Source organism: Astyanax mexicanus, chromosome 25 (assembly GCF_023375975.1).
Source record: "Astyanax mexicanus isolate ESR-SI-001 chromosome 25, AstMex3_surface, whole genome shotgun sequence".
NCBI lineage: Eukaryota > Metazoa > Chordata > Actinopteri > Characiformes > Acestrorhamphidae > Astyanax > Astyanax mexicanus.
The window spans coordinates 36,618-57,500 of NC_064432.1; the positions used below are offsets into that span (position 1 = coordinate 36,618).

At 42.5% G+C, this 20,883-nt stretch overlaps 2 protein-coding genes across 29 annotated transcripts in view; one reads left to right on the top strand and one right to left on the bottom strand.

Annotated features, from left to right (window-relative positions):
- Positions 1 to 682: 682 nt before the first annotated feature.
- Positions 683 to 12,422, top strand: LOC103024170 (putative methyltransferase NSUN7; the record flags this gene model as incomplete). Its single annotated transcript, XM_049472664.1, has 11 exons — positions 683 to 857; positions 3,022 to 3,080; positions 3,154 to 3,290; positions 3,874 to 4,026; positions 6,598 to 6,784; positions 7,830 to 8,043; positions 8,802 to 8,945; positions 9,039 to 9,140; positions 10,167 to 10,284; positions 10,654 to 10,756; positions 11,180 to 12,422. Coding segments are annotated over 11 exons (2,340 nt in total), but the record flags the coding sequence as incomplete, so codon positions are not given.
- A 109-nt stretch (positions 12,423 to 12,531) lies between these two features.
- The window catches only part of apbb2b (amyloid beta (A4) precursor protein-binding, family B, member 2b), a 283,469-nt gene continuing 275,117 nt past the window's right edge, over positions 12,532 to 20,883 (bottom strand). For all 28 annotated transcript variants that reach the window (XM_049472290.1, XM_049472293.1, XM_049472301.1 and 25 more), the window contains one exon: positions 12,532 to 20,683. In XM_049472290.1, the coding sequence (XP_049328247.1) occupies positions 20,513 to 20,683 (171 nt within the window). In that variant the 3' untranslated portion in view covers positions 12,532 to 20,512. The remainder of the gene's footprint in view (positions 20,684 to 20,883) is intronic.

The following is a 20,883-nucleotide window of genomic DNA, read 5'->3' on the forward strand; positions in this document are numbered from 1 at the left end:
TGTATAAAGTGAATCTGGTGTATAATGTGAATCTGGTGTGTAAAGTAAATCTGGTGTATGAAGTGAATCTGGTGTATAAAGTAAATCTGGTGTATGTAGTGAATCTGGTGTATAATGTGAATCTGGTGTGTAAAGTAAATCTGGTGTATGTAGTGAATCTGGTGTATAAAGTAAATCTGGTGTATGAAGTTAATTAGGTGTGTAAAGTGAATCTGGTGTATAATGTGAATCAGGTGTATAAAGTGAATGTGGTGTATGAGGTGAATCTGGTGTATAAAGTGAATTGGGTGTATGAAGTGAATTTGGTGTATATAGTGAATCTGGTTTGTGTTCATGTTCAGGTAACTGATCTCTCGGCTGAACGCTGCAGTCGAACCCTCTACCTGACATGACCTCACTGAGCGTACAGGAAGTGACCTCATTAGGTGAGGAGAGAGCTCCTGAAGAAGCTCCTGTTAAGGTGTCCTTGGCGGGGGGCGGAGCTTACGCACAGCGAGGCAGGCTGGGATATCCGGACTTTGTTTACTCTCACGCTGCACAGATCTTCCATACCTACCACGTGGAGAAGCCCCTCAGTAACCGTGTTATCCACTACACCTCCATCCCCCACACCTCCACCCCCCACTCCTCCATTCCCCACACCTCCACCCCCCACCCCTCCACCCCCCACTCCTCCATTCCCCACACCTCCACCCCCCACCCCTCCACCCCCCACCCCTCCATCCCCCACACCTCCACCCCCCACCCCTCCATCCCCGACTCCTCCACCCCCCACACTGAGGATCCTCCTCCTGAGAACTTCAGCTCAGAATCCACAACGCTGTGGGCTTTCCAGATGGCCTTCAGCACACTAACCTGTGAGTAACAAACTTTATTTACTGATTTTACATCCTGTACGTTTAATAAACACAGCTTTTTATCATGCTTACATTTTTTCAGATTAAAAAACACATTTCAGACAAATATAACATGAGTAAATATAAAAAGCAGTTTTTAATTTAATTATTAAAAAAATCAATTCAACCAGTTAAAAAATGTTTTCCCCCTAAATCAAGCATTTCTCATCTCTGTAAATGAATTTAGTTCTGCTCTTCTTTACAGAATTATTTAAATTCAGACTCATTGGAGGATTTTCTCCTTCAGGATTTTCTGATAAACAGCAGAATTTCTGCTTCCATCAATTGCAGCAAGTTATCCAGCAGCTCCAGACCATCATAACACACACACACACACACACTACCACCACCATGTTTTACATCGTACAGTATGATGCTCTTTTAATGGAATTATGTGTTTTATAGATTTACTCCAGATGTAACGGGAAACACACCTTCCAAAAAGTTCCACTTTTGTCTCGTCAGTCCTGTAAAGAATATTTTACCCAAAGTTCTGGAGATCATCAGGATGTTAGTTGGTAAATGTGGGACAGGTGGTTGTGTCGCTGTTTTCATTCATTCAGTGAAAGTGAATCCAAAATCTTCCTCCATGTTGGCGATCCTGAAACCCGAGTCTGTAGAGCGCAGTAGAGACCAGAGGAGGGAGAAAGACTGTGGAGAGACGGCCCACTCATTTAAATAACCCCGCCCCTGAGGGCTGCCCTCACAGAGTTAACACAGTCTATGGTCCCGCCCATACAGTCATTGGTCCCCCCTGCCCTTTTACAATAACCACACCTTTTTTAATAGAGCTGAATAACATAAAAAAGAATGAATTATGTGTGGATATTAAAATGTAACAATATAAGCAGAGGTTACACTAGCTGCTGCATTTAAATAATGGAGGTAGAATTACAGTACATTAGAAAAAAACGTGATTGAAAGTTGTTCTGTTTTGCCATTGAAACCTATGGGGATGGGTGGGGTTACACAGCTTTCTGCAACCGAACAGCAGGGGGCGCCCGACCTGTGGTGGCTTCACTTTTGATGCTCTGTCCAGCTATAAACAGTTTATGGCTCAGCAGTGTTTTTTTATTTTGGAATTCTCTCATGGAGACCATTTTCACCCAGTCTCTGTATTCTTATTATTGAATTATTAACACTGATCTTAACTGAGGCGAGTGAGATCCTGCAGTTCCTTAAATGTTGTTCTGGGTTCTTTTGGGATCTCCTGGATGAGTTCTTCATGCCCTTTTGGAGTAATTTCGTTCGGTCGGCCGGTCACTCCTGGGAAGGTTCACCAGTGTTCCATGTTTTTTCTCTATTAGTGAATAATAGTGAATCACTGTGGTTCTCTGGAGTCCGGAAGCTTTAGAAATTACTTTATAACCTTTTCCAGACTGATAGATGATTTTTCTATAATGAAATAATGAAATAATAATGAAAACCTTCATTTAAAAACTGCATTTTTTTTGTACTTGTGTTGTCTTTAACTAATATTTAAATTAGTTTGATGATCTGAAAGAAGGGGTCCAACACTTTTACAGCACTGTAATGGTTGATTGCTGGGCTGCAGTGTTTTACGCTGTAAGAGCAAGTTCACTTTTTGTTTTTAGATAAGTGTGACTTCCTGCTGAAACTGCAGTGCTGAGACTTTACCTCACTTCTGCTGTTTGTATTTCACAGTTAGTTTACTATGCATTCGTAACTCTAATTTTACGTGACTTCACTACCAAAACAAACCCCAAACTTTTAACTTACAGTATTATAATATTTTCTTTACTATAAAACACTGTAATAATCTCTAATTTACAGTACTATTCTTCTTCTTATTATTATTATACAGCAATATTCTGTAATTTTACAATCCTTTATTGCCAACTTTTTCCTATTAACTTTTTTTTATGGTTTTACAGTGTTCATATATTCTATACACCCTAGTGAAAAAATAGATTAAAGTATGTTATACTTTTAAAAAGTTTACTTTAAAACATTTGATGAAAGCATAATATTAATGTATATTTAATATATTTTAAGTAAGTATATAAATATGTTAGTATATTTACAGCATACTTAGACATGTAAGGCATACAAGTATATATTTTTATGAAATAATGAGTTATATTATATATTTCTCTGCTCTCAGTTCAGGAGCTGCTGGAGGACGTGTTGATGAACAGCTGCTTCTACTCGTCTCAGCAGACGGTAAATTTATCTTCATCTCCAAAAACATTTCTGATCTGCAGCTTCTGCAGGACGTTTCTTCTCTTCTCTTCAGCCAGATGATCTCATGCCCCTCGCGATCGTCATGCTCTACGACCTTCAGGACAGGAAGTTCCAACCCAGAGAGCCAATGACAGTGGAGGGGGAGGAGCCAGTAGAGGAAGTGAGGCGGGTGGAGAGCAGCCTTTTCAGGTTCATAAAAAATCACTTCTATATTTTAAATCTGATTAAAATCTGATTTTAAATCTGCATTAGCATAAACATTAACATGAGCATCAGCAATTGGCATTAACACCCACTTGGCATTGGCATAAACATACACTAAAATATATATATAACAATACTTACATCAGGCCAGGAACATATAGAGTTCATTGATAAAGGTAAAGGAGAGAGCTTCATAAAAGTAGGTTTATAATCCACTCTGCCCCACCTGTTTCCTCCCGCCTGTTTCCACCCGCCTGTTTCCACCCGCCTGTTTCCACCCGCCTGTTTCCACCCGCCTGTTTCCACCCGCCTGTTTCCACCTGCCTGTTTCCACCCGCCTGTTTCCACCCGCCTGTTTCTTCCTGCTTGTTTCTACTACCTGTAGATCAGAAGAATATTATGTAAATACAGAACTTTCTCTTCTTAAATATAAAATACCTGTTTTCAGATTATATCCACTATGTTATAAACATTATATTCTGTATTTGTGACCTTGCAAACCTTATTTCCTCACTGTATCCCTGGATTTACCTGTAATAAGTGGAGTTAAGGTGAGGTGTGTGTTTAGTTTCAGGAGGAAGCTGGAGGCGGAGCTCGCTCGCTTCAGAATAAAACACAACCTGCTCTCCATCCACCACTTCCTGCCTCACAACCTGAGACTCAAACACCTCCGAACACACACACTTCCTCTATACACCTGGATCAACACACTGCAGATCAGGTACCCACACACACACACACTTCCTCTATACACCTGGATCAACACACTGCAGATCAGGTACACACACACACACACACACACACACACACACACACACACACACACACACACTTCCTCTATACACCTGGATCAACACACTGCAGATCAGGTACACACACACACACACACACACACACACACTTCCTCTATACACCTGGATCAACACACTGCAGATCAGGTACACACACACACACACACACACACACACACTACCTCTATACACCTGGATCAACACACTGCAGATCAGGTACACACACACACACACACACTTCCTCTAAACACCTGGATCAACACACTGCAGATCAGGTACACACACACACACACACACACACACACTTCCTCTATACACCTGGATCAACACACTGCAGATCAGGTACACACACACACACACACACACACACACTTCCTCTATACACCTGGATCAACACACTGCAGATCAGGTACACAGGTGTATCAGTGTGAGTTGAGGTGGTGTATCAGTGTGTGTTGAGGTGGTGTATCAGTGTGTGTTGAGGTGGTGTATCAGTGTGTGTTGAGGTGGTGTATCAGTGTGAGTTGAGGTGGTGTATCAGTGTGAGTTGAGGTGGTGTATCAGTGTGAGTTGAGGTGGTGTATCAGTGTGAGTTGAGGTGGTGTATCAGTGTGTGTTGAGGTGGTGTATCAGTGTGAGTTGAGGTGGTGTATCAGTGTGAGTTGAGGTGGTGTATCAGTGTGAGTTGAGGTGGTGTATCAGTGTGAGTTGAGGTGGTGTATCAGTGTGTGTTGAGGTGGTGTATCAGTGTGTGTTGAGGTGGTGTATCAGTGTGTGTTGAGGTGGTGTATCAGTGTGAGTTGAGGTGGTGTATCAGTGTGAGTTGAGGTGGTGTATCAGTGTGAGTTGAGGTGGTGTATCAGTGTGAGTTGAGGTGGTGTATCAGTGTGTGTTGAGGTGGTGTATCAGTGTGAGTTGAGGTGGTGTATCAGTGTGAGTTGAGGTGGTGTATCAGTGTGAGTTGAGGTGGTGTATCAGTGTGTGTTGAGGTGGTGTATCAGTGTGTGTTGAGGTGGTGTATCAGTGTGAGTTGAGGTGGTGTATCAGTGTGAGTTGAGGTGGTGTATCAGTGTGAGTTAAGGTGGTGTATCAGTGTGTGTTGAGGTGGTGTATCAGTGTGAGTTGAGGTGGTGTATCAGTGTGTGTTGAGGTGGTGTATCAGTGTGTGTTGAGGTGGTGTATCAGTGTGAGTTGAGGTGGTGTATCAGTGTGTGTTGAGGTGGTGTATCAGTGTGAGTTGAGGTGGTGTATCAGTGTGAGTTGAGGTGGTGTATCAGTGTGAGTTGAGGTGGTGTATCAGTGTGTGTTGAGGTGGTGTATCAGTGTGTGTTGAGGTGGTGTATCAGTGTGTGTTGAGGTGGTGTATCAGTGTGTGTTGAGGTGGTGTATCAGTGTGTGTTGAGGTGGTGTATCAGTGTGTGTTGAGGTGGTGTATCAGTGTGTGTTGAGGTGGTGTATCAGTGTGAGTTGAGGTGGTGTATCAGTGTGTGTTGAGGTGGTGTATCAGTGTGTGTTGAGGTGGTGTATCAGTGTGTGTTGAGGTGGTGTATCAGTGTGAGTTGAGGTGGTGTATCAGTGTGTGTTGAGGTGGTGTATCAGTGTGTGTTGAGGTGGTGTATCAGTGTGTGTTGAGGTGGTGTATCAGTGTGTGTTGAGGTGGTGTATCAGTGTGTGTTGAGGTGGTGTATCAGTGTGAGTTGAGGTGGTGTATCAGTGTGAGTTGAGGTGGTGTATCAGTGTGAGTTGAGGTGGTGTATCAGTGTGAGTTGAGGTGGTGTATCAGTGTGAGTTGAGGTGGTGTATCAGTGTGTGTTGAGGTGGTGTATCAGTGTGTGTTGAGGTGGTGTATCAGTGTGTGTTGAGGTGGTGTATCAGTGTGTGTTGAGGTGGTGTATCAGTGTGTGTTGAGGTGGTGTATCAGTGTGTGTTGAGGTGGTGTATCAGTGTGTGTTGAGGTGGTGTATCAGTGTGTGTTGAGGTGGTGTATCAGTGTGAGTTGAGGTGGTGTATCAGTGTGAGTTGAGGTGGTGTATCAGTGTGAGTTGAGGTGGTGTATCAGTGTGAGTTGAGGTGGTGTATCAGTGTGAGTTGAGGTGGTGTATCAGTGTGTGTTGAGGTGGTGTATCAGTGTGTGTTGAGGTGGTGTATCAGTGTGAGTTGAGGTGGTGTATCAGTGTGTGTTGAGGTGGTGTATCAGTGTGTGTTGAGGTGGTGTATCAGTGTGTGTTGAGGTGGTGTATCAGTGTGAGTTGAGGTGGTGTATCAGTGTGAGTTGAGGTGGTGTATCAGTGTGAGTTGAGGTGGTGTATCAGTGTGTGTTGAGGTGGTGTATCAGTGTGAGTTGAGGTGGTGTATCAGTGTGTGTTGAGGTGGTGTATCAGTGTGTGTTGAGGTGGTGTATCAGTGTGAGTTGAGGTGGTGTATCAGTGTGAGTTGAGGTGGTGTATCAGTGTGAGTTGAGGTGGTGTATCAGTGTGTGTTGAGGTGGTGTATCTCCACAGTGTGGAGGGTGTGGTGGAGAAGCTAAGGGACATGGGATTGGTGGAGGAGGAGGCGGGTTTTGATTGGCTGGAAAGAAGTGTGTTCTGCAGGGATCAGCTCTGCTCCGATGGGCTGATGTTTCCTATGGAGGCCAAAGAACATCTGGACCAGACCTCACTGCTGAGCAACCGCTCTCTCATCATACAGGTCAAACATCTCAACATCTCCTCAACATCTCAACATCTCCTTAACATCTCCTCATCTCAACATTTCCTCAACATCTCCTTAACATCTCAACATCTCCTCAACATTTCAACATCTCTTCAACATCTCCTCAACATCTCCTTAACATCTTAACATCTCCTCCATATCTCAACATCTCCTCAACATCTCAACATCTCCTTAACATCTCCTCATCTCAACATTTCCTCAACATCTCAACATCTCCTTAACATCTCCATATCTCAACATCTCCTCAACATCTCAACATCTCCTTAACATCTCCTCATCTCAACATTTCCTCAACATCTCCTTAACATCTCCTTAACATCTCAACATCTCCTCAACATTTCAACATCTCTTCAACATCTCCTCAACATCTCCTTAACATCTTAACATCTCCTCATCTCAACATTTCCTCAACATCTCCTCAACATCTCAACATCTCCTTAACATCTCCTCATCTCAACATTTCCTCAACATCTCCTTAACATCTCAACATCTCCTCAACATTTCAACATCTCTTCAACATCTCCTTAACATCTCAACATCTCCTCAACATTTCAACATCTCTTCAACATCTCCTCAACATCTCCTTAACATCTCAACATCTCCTCAACATTTCAACATCTCTTCAACATCTCCTCAACATCTCCTTAACATCTTAACATCTCCTCCATATCTCAACATCTCCTCAACATCTCAACTTCTGCGTAACATGTCAACATCTCCCTCAACAGCATGCTCTTACTCTTTACTCTTCTACTCTCTGACCCTCCGCCATGTTCTAATCCTTATTATCACAAGAAATTCTCAACTAAGTAAAGAAAAAAATACTTTAATAAGGAATCAGAAAAAAACGAACCAAAAGAATAAATTCAATAATTATCCTCAAGTTCAGTTACTGCAAAAGACCATCAAAAACATTATAAATTATAAAACTGGCACTCATCAGGACCAGGAAAGGAAGAGCAAGATATGTGTATTTATATATGTGTGTGTGTGTTTTATTTATATATGTTTGTTTTTAAAGGGAAGGTCCCGGGGGCTGGTTGCGAGTGTGGTGCGCCCCCTGGTGGTGGAGGGTTCTGATGTTCTGATGGTGGGATGTTTCTCGGCCGAGACCGTGGCTCACGTAGCCGTCCACGCTAATGCTAATAATGCTCGCGTTCACGTCTGCGGCCGCATCGCCAAACCCGACCACAGGGAGGCAGTGCAGTCTGTCCTCACTGCTGTTGGCTGCAACAGTAAGATCCTCACATATTTATTATTTATTATTATTATTCTTATTATTATTCTGTAGTAGAAAAAAAGTGCTCCGGTGATCCAGTATACCGCTGCTTTAGTCCAGTGGAGGAGTGGGGGTATATATATATATATATGCAAACATTATATAGCCTCTCATAGACTAATTCTAACCTATTTGTTTCTATTTGTTTCTTAGCTCTGAATTACAGGGTAAAGTATATAAACACTGATGTGTTATTCGCACAAATAACACAGGAATGAACTGAGGCGGTGTCGCCGCCCAGCTTCAGCTCCGACTGTGGGTAGTCCCAAGCCGAGGTGGGCGGGGCCATGAATACTAATTGACAGGTTGATGTAGACACGGTGCTTTTCCTGATCGACTCGTTTTTCTGAATATTTTCTTTTACTAGCTGCTGCAGAGAATGAGGAAGAGTTTCATCATGTACAGCATCATAAACAACTCAGAGACCTACTGTATTTCACAAACAAGAAGAAGAAGAGAATTCTAAAGTTTAATATTTAAATATACACAGCTGAACTCATTCAAAATCTTTAGATTCTGATGAGGATGAAACTGATGCAAGGTCAGATATGGGTCACAGCAAAGAGGTGTGAATGTGAGAGGATGATCAGTGGTTCTGGTGGGTGTGTATATGATGTTTATGATGAAATGGCTGATGACGATGTTGGTGATCGTGATGATGATGATCCGTGGTAATGATGATGTTGGTGATGAGTGTATTATCTGTGACTGTAGATGTTCAGGTTTTGTCAGAGCGGTTCTGTGATATAACTGAATGGGACTCTCGGGTTCAGAAGGTCAGGGTGGTACTTCTGGTACCGCGGTGTTCAGTATCCGGACTCTGTCGACCCGTTCAGCACATCCTCAGTGAGGGAGGAGGTACAGAATCATAAACACAGCAGAATTTTATTAATGCAGAATTAATTTTTTATATTTTATACTGAACTGTTCTCCTGTCTCCCTCTGCTACAGATCTGGAGCTGATCCGGGACCTGTCTCAGGGTTCTGTCTCTCTCAGCAGACTGAACTCACTGATCACTGAACAGATCCAGGATCTCCGCCACGCTCTGGCCTGTACGATCCGCACTCTCAGAGTTTATATAAACTTCATTTAATTTATTTAATTTATTTACTGTTTCAGGCTGTGAGAGTGAGTTACCGGTTTATTAATTAGACTTTACACTTCCTAACACCATAATAAAACACGGCATAACAACCCCCTAGCAACCACCTAGAAACAAACACATTACTATAGCAACCACTTATCAACACTTAAGCAATCAACACCTATGCTAAAATAACACTATAGCAACCACTAGCAAAAATATAACCAAGATAATAACCACATCACCCAGCAACACCATAGCTAAAAAATATACTAATTACCACAGTAAGCAGCTTGCAACACTTCAGCAACTACCTGGAAACACCTTAGCAAGCAACTAGCAAAACCATAGCAACCAGATAGCAACACCAAAGCAACCATCTAGGGTACCATAGTAAGTACCTAAAAACACCAGAGGAATCTCCTGGTCTACAATAAGAGACTGGCGACACCATAGCAAACCAATATACATATAACCACTTAACAACACCAATGCAACCATCTTCTAGGGTACCATAGCGACCATCCAGCAACATTATCACAGTAAGCATATAGCAACACCATAGCAACCATTTATCAACACCTTAGCAGTCGACAGCTATGCTATAATGACACCACAGCATGTACATAGTAACAATCTATGGTACCACAGTGACCACCCAGCAACACCATAGCAACCATCTGGGGCATCTAGCAACATTGTATCAATCACCTAGCAAGACCATAGCAACCAGATAGCAAACACTTAGCAACACCTTATATCAACAACTTTGGATACAATGGCAACTAGCTTGGCCATAGAGAACCATAGAGAACATCTAGAAACACCACAGCAACAGCTAATATTTAAATTTGTTTGTTGATCTAAAACATTTTTGAGAGACAAACATGCAGATAAATGAGAATAATGAAGAGGAAACACTTTTAAACTCCACTATATCATGTCTGATGCTAAGCTAGCATTTTCCTGTTGATGCTAATCTCCTGAACTACAGTTCCCAAGGTGAACGCTGTGGTGTACTGCACGTGCTCAGTGTACGAGGAGGAGAACGAGCTGCTGGTGAAGAGAGCACTCGAGAGTGCACCTGTCCGACCAAAGCAGCGGCCATTCAGGTACATTTTTAATATTTATATTTTAGCTCTTTAATAAACTCATTAAAAACTCAAAGTGTGGAAACTAACTGAACTTCAAAATCCAGATATTTATTAAGCCATTCTGTAGTTATTTACTTCAGTGTTTTGGGTCATTGTCATGTTACATCACCCAACTTCAGCTGCAGTACAGACACTGTAATATTGAACAGACTATTCCTCTAAATATGTGCCGTTTCTGTCCTCGGGAAATTACATGAATAAATGTGCAAAAAAAACTACTTTAAAATACATTTTATTATTATTCAGTGTCTTGCACACTTTACCTAAATGCCTAATTTGCCCTGAGAGTGATGGTGATTGGTCCTGATGGCTGCACTGGTTCTGCAGGATAGTGTCTACAGGACTGGGGGGTGATGGAGAAGAGAAGTTCTTCAGGATGGAGGAGTCGGAGTCTGACGACGGCTGTTTTATCTGTTTACTGAAGAGAGACGTACGTTTCTGTGTTCTTCTCCACCATCACCAAGATAAATATTGATAAATATCATACCATAAAATAAACAGATAATTTTATTTTCCTAACTGGGCCACGGAATATCAGACCACTCTATACATACACTACCAGTCAAAAGTTCAGACACTTCTTAAATTCAGCTTTATGAGGAAGAGTCACATTTTAACCTGCAGATAAATCACTTTTTATAACGTTATTCAGCTCAAAGTAGCTCCACACTTCAGTCGTAGAATCCGGAGAGTCCTGATATTTAAAACGAGACATTTAGAGCTTTAAAACTGAACAAGAATTGATTAAAAACCTCTGTTTACATCCCATAGTGTAGGGTCTAATGATCATGACTTAAATTTAAGATGCCGGCGCCAATTTATGCAGTGTGTATTTCTGTATGCACTGTAACAGGAAGAAGCAGCAGAAGCGGAAACAGTGCAGGACATTCTGGCTCGAGCTGCAGCTAAAGGGCTTCTGGGAGGCCTGATGGAGCTGGAGCCGCCGGATCAGATCAAACTGAAGAAAAAGAGAAAAGAAAAGAGAAAAGCAGCAGATCCTCCTCCTCCCTTCAGCCTCCATCAACCTGACGCCTCCGACACGACCAAACCTCCAGCTGATGATGAGGAGTTTCCTCCAGCTCTCAGAGTCTCTGTTAAAACCCTAAACCACAGTCTGAACCTCGCGCTGAACCTCAACGCTGAAAATTCCAGATCTTCCTCTCGTTCCTCCATCGTTCCCGATCAGCTCTACTCCGCTCTGGATCAGATTCACGCTTCATCAGATCAGGAGAGCGAAGATTCCAGAGCTCCAGAAACGAATGCTCAGGAGCGTAAACCTCAGAGACGAACTCGCCGAAATAAATCTAAATCTAAATCAAAATCTAAATCACGCTCTCGCACCACAAATTCACACCGGTCTTCAGCGTCTCGGAAGAAGAAGAAGCTTCATAAACGATGGATCCACAGAACCCACCAAACACCAGCCGCTCCCGCCCACCTGCCGCCACCGCTGCCACCGCCACCGCCTCCCCCCGGCACCGGACCGGCAGATCTGGAGCTCCAGAAGCTGCTCAGGAGACGCAGAGTTCAGCAGGAGGTTATTGGCTCAAAACCCGAAGCTCTGGAGCTCAGAGGGCGGATTAAAGTAAAACAGGAAGTGGTCAGATCGCTGGGGGTGGTACTTCCTTCTATCTCGGCAGGAAGTCAAGGCCGTCGGGTTCTCTCCTCCGGTTTATCCTCTGATCTTCTGCAGTCCTCCTCCTCCACCAGATCTCCTCTCTCCACCCGACTCCTGCTCTCCACCAGCAGTCGCACAGCGAGCCGAGACTCCGTCCAATCAGCTTCCAGAACTTACCGGTGAGCTCAGGCCTGTCATCAAGACAACGACCTCCCTAATGACTCCACTGTCCTTCTAGAAGCTCTAGTCATGTGAAGCAATCAGGATAATCAGGATTCAAACAATCTATTAACCTTCCAAAAATGTACAATATATAAACATACAGTTATATGAAAGAATTAGGACACCCTTTAAAAAGCGTTTTACCTTTCTTTTAGCAATTTTTAGGGATGAAAGTATTATTATATAATGTTTCGCAAAAGTATCAAATAAAATTTTGAAAAGTGTGAAGTGCAAAAGCATTCAGCCTCTTATGGCAATACTTGGTTGAGGGACTTTTTCAGGCTAAGCTTTTTCATGACCGCATGAACTTTAAATAATGATTGAATAGAAAGGGATTAAACACAAGAACTGAAAGAACAGGTGGATATATTTTGATATGCTGTTTATTCTCACAACAGATTACATTTATTATGGTGTACAAATCAGTGTAGAGCAGAAGAAGCCGACGTTTCCACAAGATGGAGGAGTAAGAGTCTGAACTCCAGCATCTCTACCGGGTTCAGAGAATTATCCAATCAGTCTGATCATCTCTGTATAATCTGACCCTACAGTTACGGTTAATAAGTGCAGCGGTTAAACTAATGGTAAAAGCGAGGGAAAAGGACGAGTGAAAGTGAAGAGCTTTTGGTTTGTGATATAAAACTAATAGTTTCTCATTTATTAACTCCAGCAGCGCCAGAACTGAGTGAATAATTCACCACAAAAATACATTTTATAATATTTATCTCTCTGGGCCGATTTAACCCCCCAATTACTAACAATCCTTCCAACACTATGATTGGGGTCAGGACCAGTGCACGCCTCCTCCCATACTATAGAGATGCACCGGATATTCAGAAGCCAAAATTCAACACAGTAAAGCCGATTATTATTAAAGCCTTTATTTTCCTCTCAGTAGAGAATCATCAGAATTTGAGGTGGTGTGTCGTTCAGGACTGTCGCTGAATTCAGTCATAATCAATAATAAAATCAGTGTTTATCTGCACCAAGTGTAAACAGCTCACTCTCAACAGCCTGGCTATTAACTAACCCCACCTTAGCAAGTCATGTGACTATTAATCACCAATAGTAACTCCATATTAAACAGCACAGAAAGTGGGGAAATGTGTGTTGGGTAGATTATGACATTATTTCTTTGTTGTTTCCTGGTAATAAATCTAATACAGTTGAGTTCCCTGATTATTTCTTCAATTACTTTCAATAGCTTTTACCACCATCCCTGCTAATCCTAATACATTCATTCTAAAAACTGGGGTGTCAGGGTCACTTTTCGCGTGAGTTCTTCTTCTTCTGGTCACGTCACACGTCTTTACGTACTTACGTCACACGTACAGTCTCTAAAAAGGTAATTCACTCATAGTAAAACCAAAGAAACAAAGGAGTGAAGATTATTATCTGAAGTGAACCCAGGAACCAGTATCTCCAAACTGAAGGTCAAGCTTCAGATAATGACGCATATCAGAGACCCGAGTCCCAAAACGACAACGACGCCCCACAACATCAGCAAACTGGAGCAGAGAGTTAAAATAAGCTGTTTATAAGAGAAGCTTTGGCTAATTTTTAATAGGTGCCCATCAAATACTCAGATGCTCCGCCCACAAATAAACAGGCTTTACTACAGTATAAGATTTATTACCCACAAGCAACAAAGAAATAGTCTTATAATCTAGTAATCACACATTTCCTCGTATTTATTTATGCTACTTTCTTTGGTGCGGTTTGTTTGGGCAGGTGTGAATACAGTGCCGTATTTTTTCGCACTATAAAGCTGCTTTTAAAATCCTTTAATTTTCCTCCTTATAATCCGGTGCTCCTTATGTATGAATTCTATCAGTCAGGTATTAAGGAGCAGTAAAGACACTCCACTGAAGTTATACAGGAGATTCAGTTTAGTTCACCAGCACCAAGACTGAAACAGCATTAGCATTAGCCGTTAACCACGATAAGCGCTAGCTCTTTCACCATTCAGAGGTGAGTATATTGGACTGTAGTCTGTGTGCTTACTGTGTTTAAATAAGCTACGTGTGGGGCGCTGAGTGGTCCAGCGGTCTAATGCGCTGCCACTATGAGCGGGAGGTCGCAGGCGCTCAGAGGGAGCACAATTGGGCCTGGGTGGGTAGATGGCTCTCTCTCCCCATCACACTTAAAGGTGGCGCCGGACGGCACGAGGCGTCTGTGAGCGGATGAATCAGAACCTGGCCGCTGTGCTTTCCTCCGAGCGCGCTAGCTGCTCAGAGAATGATTCATTAGCAGCTCAAAAAAAGCGGTGACTGACTTCACACATGTCGGAGGAGGCATGTGCTCGTCCGCATCCTCCAAGAGTCGCAGGTGCCACTGGTGATGGGGACGCACAAAAGGGGAGGGACAATTGGATATCCAAATTGGGAGAAAATGGGGAAAAATCAGAAATAAAATTATAAACGTGCGACAAACCACTAGCTAATATCACCCTGACTTAACGGAAGACTAGAGGTTAGCCGCCCAGTCTAATGCTGCTGCACCCAGCCTTAGTGGAAATCTGTAAATTTAAGCTTACTGTAAATAAACAAACACTTTCAGGAAAGAAATCTGTGTAGATTAACATCAAGCACTCGTTTAACTTTAAAATAAGTTTTGTTTACTTAGCTTAGCTTTATTAGCTGAATTAGTAGACTTGCTGAATTAGACCTGTTCCTTACTAGTGTTGCATAATGCGCCTTATAATCTGGTGCACCTAATTGTGCGAAAAATCCGGTAATCACATGAAAACACCCTCAGTGTAAACAGCATCTGTCCTTATTTATTTTGTAAAATTAATGAAAATCTACAGGCCATATATTTAATTTATTTGTTGGTTTTTTCATCAAAAAATGTTAATTTCGGTGCATCCAAATCTTTTACAGTACCGTTTAGAGTGATGAGGAGAGAAAGCGCCACCTACTGTACAGAGAGAAACATCACGGCCAATAGTGCTCTCTCTCTCTCTCTCTCTGACTCCGGCTGCTGATGGAGAAGCAGAATTTAAAAGGGATTTGAACTAAACACTGTTTCGTCTCTATTAAAAACAAACAAAAACAAACAAAAAGGCAAAGAAAAACTGAATAGTCCTCTGATTAATTGCAGTAAGTCGAGAATTCTACAGGCTTTAATGGTAAAAGTGGCGGCTTCTGTGAGTGAACATCAACCTTTACATCAACAGGTTACAGGATAAACAGAGCTGTACAGGAGGGACTGTGGGTTTTAAGGTGGTATTTTTGTATTTCAGTAAAATGAAGAGGCTTTTTGAAAGTGAGAAACAGTGGAGAGAATGTCTGAGCATAGAATCGATTACAATGGAATCAGAATATACTGATATAAAATAGAATAAATAAAATAAAAAATAGCATTTCTGTTCAGTATGTCATCTTTTTCTTTAGCTTCTTCTTCTTCAGAAATTGTCTAGGACATGCAAAGGCAATGTGTCTTTTATCTGTTTTCGTCTTTTCCTCGAATTGTCCTCAGAGCTAAATGAATGCATAGATTAGACCCCGCCCCCCTCCATCTCTTAAACCCAACGTCCCTAAAAGACCAGAAAATAAATTCATCTTTCTTTCGTCTCATAGCGTCCGCTGGTTTATCTACATAAAAACATGAACAGCAGACTCTCGGATTTTATACATTTGGCCAGAACTGGTTCACGAGATGCAACACGGCAAAAAAACCCCAAATAATAATAAAATAACTATGATAAAATAATATCATATATCATCTCAAAGTGGAAAAATAAAAGATAGCTTATGTGATTCGCAAAAGTGTTCGCAAAAAATGCTGTATATAGATACTGTACACACACACACACACACACACACACACACACACACAGTGACTGCTTGGAGAACCCAGCGCTGAGGGGCTGCTGAGTTTAGAGACTACAGAGATTAGGACTACGGCTGACACGGCAGGAAGAACTACAAACTCCAGCAGGAGTGCAGTGAGATCACATGGGTACAGGAAGGTGGAGCGTGACGAGTCTGGTGTTTCATTTTAAAGATAAAGAGACGTAGAGATACAAGACGTCCATGTTTTACAAGACATTATTAGTGAAGCTGTGGATGTGAAACTGATTTGTTTAAATTCAGTTAAAGTTCACCTGGAAGCTCAAAACTGCTTAAACGAGGAGATCCTGAAGCTCCAGATAATTCAGATAATTCAGATCTCACCGACTGACCCCTCGAATCCCGTCTCTGCAGAACGAGTGCTCCGGGTTAATGAAGGGAGGAGATCTGAGATGAAATCTGCTTTTTCCACTGCAGGGCTAAACAGTTGTGAGGAGCAAACAGAGGTTTGTCCACCTGAAAACAGTTCACAGTTCATCACAGAACCACTACAAACTCAGAGAGGACTGGATTTTATCGGCATGGGGAGATAATCGTATATATGGAGGTCATGGAACCGTTCAGTGGGAGGGGTTTAATGACGTTAGAATCCACAAATTGGATAATTGGGTTTTTGCTAAGACCACGGTAAGCTGGTTGCCAGCATGCTAACACTACGGTAGTGATGTAGGATGAGGCAGGTAGCCAGCATGCTAACAAGCCTACTCATTTCCTATCTCCACGGTTATATCAGAAAATGACCGTGCCACTAGAGGGAGCCTGTAAATTCCAAATAAACTTTGGATAAATGGAGCTTAATGGCTAAAAACTCACATTAAAAATAGTACCTATCCATTGATCCTTGAATTTTGAAAATAAAATAATATATTTTGCTACGAAATCCAAGAAAACATACCTGTATATTACCATTTAAATATACGTATGTAGGCGTGTATATGTAATCTGATTTTAAGCAGTAAAGACACTAGCATTACTGCTACTGTGAGCTGATTGGTTGGTAAGATGCACTTTTCTCTCGGTTGGTTTTGCTCAATTGCTCCCTCGAGAGCGCCTCCACTGGTGGTTAAACAAACCCGTAAAAGATTGTTAAGTGGGTAATCTCCTCTCTAAAGTATTAGAGATTATCTGGTGGTAACGATATAGAATAAGGCTGAAGTAGGGATGGTAGTGGGAAGTTACCGTCGGGGACGCATCCAACAACAGCTACTGTTTCATAGTTATTACTGGACACAGCAAACTGATAAAGAAACCGTAACTCGTTCAGCTCCACAGTTCATTAGTAACTGTTTCGCCCTGCAGTGGAAAAGAAGCCGTACAGACGTTCAGGACCTGAAAGCATCTCTGTGCAGTTGAGTCGTCAGTTTAAACAGCTGAAAGGCTGGTTTGTAAATCCGCGCCGGGTTATCGTGTTGTGTACAGCGTGACCTGTGCAAGAGCCCTACGCTGCTGCACACGTTTATAATGTTTATATTCCATTATGTCTCTGCGTCTCTCTGCAGTTTAAACCACAGAGGCTCAGTGGACCAATCACAGCTGCTGCCGTCCACGTATTGCGATGTGTATAGGCCTGTCACGATAACAATTTCTTTGCGAAAGATATTTTGTTGCAGAAATTATTGCGATAAACGATGTTATTGGCACTTTTAGACCACTAATTTGGCACCAATAAATTGATAACATAATATCATAACAAATTAATTACACCCTTTTAAAGACAATAAACTTCCCATTCCTGTTTACGCACCTAATTTTGGAACCTGAAAAGTTCCCAGCTTGAACCAAAGTTTATTTACACCGAAAAGTGCGGAGGCAGGGTAACCATGGGTCTGTCCCAGCTGGCACACGTTGAACCAGTGTAAAGACCCTGCCTCCACTAGAGAGATACACTGATGGTGAGAGGAAGGCTGAGACAACATATACCTAATAGACACTAAAGTTAAGCAACTAGAGATGCACTGGGTCGTTACTATATTTCTTTAAGTTAGTTTTGGGTGTTGATGGACGCCATTTTTCCTAATAAAGGTAAGTTTTGAGTTCATTCACTCCCTGTGTCTCTCTGTGCTTTCGCACTACCACGTCACTACGCAACAATCGCAATATTTGTAAGTGCATTTTGTAAGTGCAAACCCAGTGGGCGATATCACGATTATTAAAATAATTGAGGTCATGTCCGTTTATTAAACGATAAGTTGATGATGTAGTTATTGTGACAGGCCTAGATGTGTAGTTTTATTTCTGGGGTACTTATAATTTTATTGGGTTTAATGCAGAAGAATAAACTGACCTTTAATCACGAACTCCACGAAGTCCACCAATGATTTCTTAAACTTCATCTAAAAGCTTCAGCGTTACGATATAAAATAAGATCATAAACCTGCAGCTCCTCCCAGATTCTGCTACAGCCGGGAGACCAACGGTTCCGATCCAAAACAAACAACAGTTCAGTCAGGAGTTCATTCAACACGTCTTTCAACAGCTCCAATCAGCAGAGTCCGTCCAGCTAACGGGGGCCGTCCAATCCGTCCTCTTAAAGAAAGAAAGAAAGAAAGAAAGAAAGAAATCCCTCTCTCTACAAGTGTTTAGTCTTTTTGGTGAAAGCTTTGATCTGTATTTACACTTTTTAACGCTCAGCATCACAGCGTCACACGTTTCTGCGTCCGTTCATCCGTTCACTCTGTTGTCTGTCCATCCGTTCACCAAGGACCAGGATGCTGAAGGCGATGACAACACAGGAAGAAGACACTAAAATAACACATGCTCTTAAGATCAGAAGTCCTCTCATTAAGAAGCTCTGAAAAAGCAGCAGCAGCAGCATCTACAACTTATATACAACACACACACACACACACATACACAGCGACTGCGTTTATCTGGGATCGCTGGGATTGTAGGGAGGAAGCTCTGGTGAAGATAAGCAGCAGCTTCTGATCAGATTTAAGACCGATTTAATCTTCTTTATCGAATCTACGGCTACAGGAGAAACCAACCCACAGGACTGAAACTGGTGGGTAGTTCTGTCATCGTGCGACATGCAAGTGATTCAAATTTCAAGCTTAGCCGTACCTGTGACACTGATAAGGCAGGGCTTATCGCTGTGACTGACTGACTATATAAGGTCGTTCTGTTGCACAAGCTTTCCATTCTGATCAGTGCTGTTTTGTTGGGGCGAGACAAGTTTAAAAGCAGTTTCTGTGGTTGAAACAGTTCCAGAGAAGTGGGTTATGGTTAGATCTGGCGCCACTGACAAGCGACATAAACGGATCTCAGCGAGGAAGAACGTACGATAAGTACTGATGGATTGCCTGATATACCCAACGAGTGACCAAACAGCCATGATTACACCCTGTATCTTGTAGAGTCATTCTGTCAGTGTCAGCACCGTTGGCAGACGGATGCACAGCACAGGATTACATGTAGGCAGACCATCACCACGACTTGCCTTATTACAACCACGTTAATACCGCTATACGCAGTTGTGGTTTCTGTCATGAAGTGAATCAGAATGGCAGCAGATCATCTTCAGTGATGATTCCTGATTTCGTCTTGGTTGAATAATAACGAAATCTCTACGAATCTCTACGTGTGTAGAGGCACTGTGGTCACCAGGGAACCAAGATGACTGTTTAGTTGAGGTCAACACTCTACACTTTACCCACAAAACCTGCAGGAACTGTGTGAGATTATTAAAGCAGCTTGAGATAGATCATCACAGGACTCCATTAGGAGCCTCTACAGCTCCTGAGAAGCTGAGATGACTCATGTTGTGTAACTGTTTAACCATTTCTTATTCCTATTAATCTGTAATCTGATATAGTGGGGGGGGGTCCACTGGCTGAAACTATTTTTTGACAATGAGTGAGACTCTGTGATTGGTCAGCTGATCATTATTGTGATCATGCCTTTGTCACAGTTTCACTATGGTTACACCACGGTATCTGCAGACGCAGATAAACTGACGCACGAGTATAAACGCTCACACCAGCGCAGGCCAAACACACAGTCTATTACGCAGACTTTACGTTCGATGATCCGATACAGAAGAATAAATTGGCCTTAACGCACGCACTCGCGCACACACACACACACACACACACACTCTTTGATCTTTCTGGCGCACTATAGATTCAGAGAGGCTCCAACATCTGTCCGTTTCTGAAAAGGGGGTGGAGCCTGTGTTGTTTCATGCTGAGGAGGTGTGGCTATGGCTACATGCAGATGAACCAGGCAGAAGTTCAGGACTGATGTTTAGTAGGCGGAGCCACCACAGGCTGAAGAAGATGAAGGATCAGTGGTGAACAGTGTGTAGAGTTTGGAGTGGGGTTCAAATCTTCCACATGTACAAACGTCTCCTCCATTCTTTAATAGTGTTCCGTTCCTCCTCTTCGGATCCAACACCGCCCCCTGGTGGTTGCTGCGGTGTACGGGGTGTAGACATGCTGTGCGTGAGAGTGAGAGAGTGAAAGAGAGAGAGTGTGAGAGAGTGAATGGGTGATTATTGAGGCAACTCAGTGACGGGTCTCTTCTGCTTGAGGGTGTCGATGAGGGACAGGACGCCGCGTTTGACGCTGGTGGAGACACGGCGCGTGACCGAGTCTGAAGGGGGAGACTGTGAGCAGGTCTTCTGAGACGGAGGACGAGCCACCAAACACTTCTGATATCTTAACTGTAATAAAACACAACAGAGAACAGAGTTTAAATCAGCAGCACTAAAGAGTTACACGCTGCTTCTGAATATGTCTACACTGATGGGCGTGGTGTTCTGGAAGTGAGGTGTGTTCAGGTACATTTCTGGAGTTTTATCTTGTTTATCTTGGTAACAGAAAACACAGGAGCTCCACTGACTGAATACAACCTAGACAGACA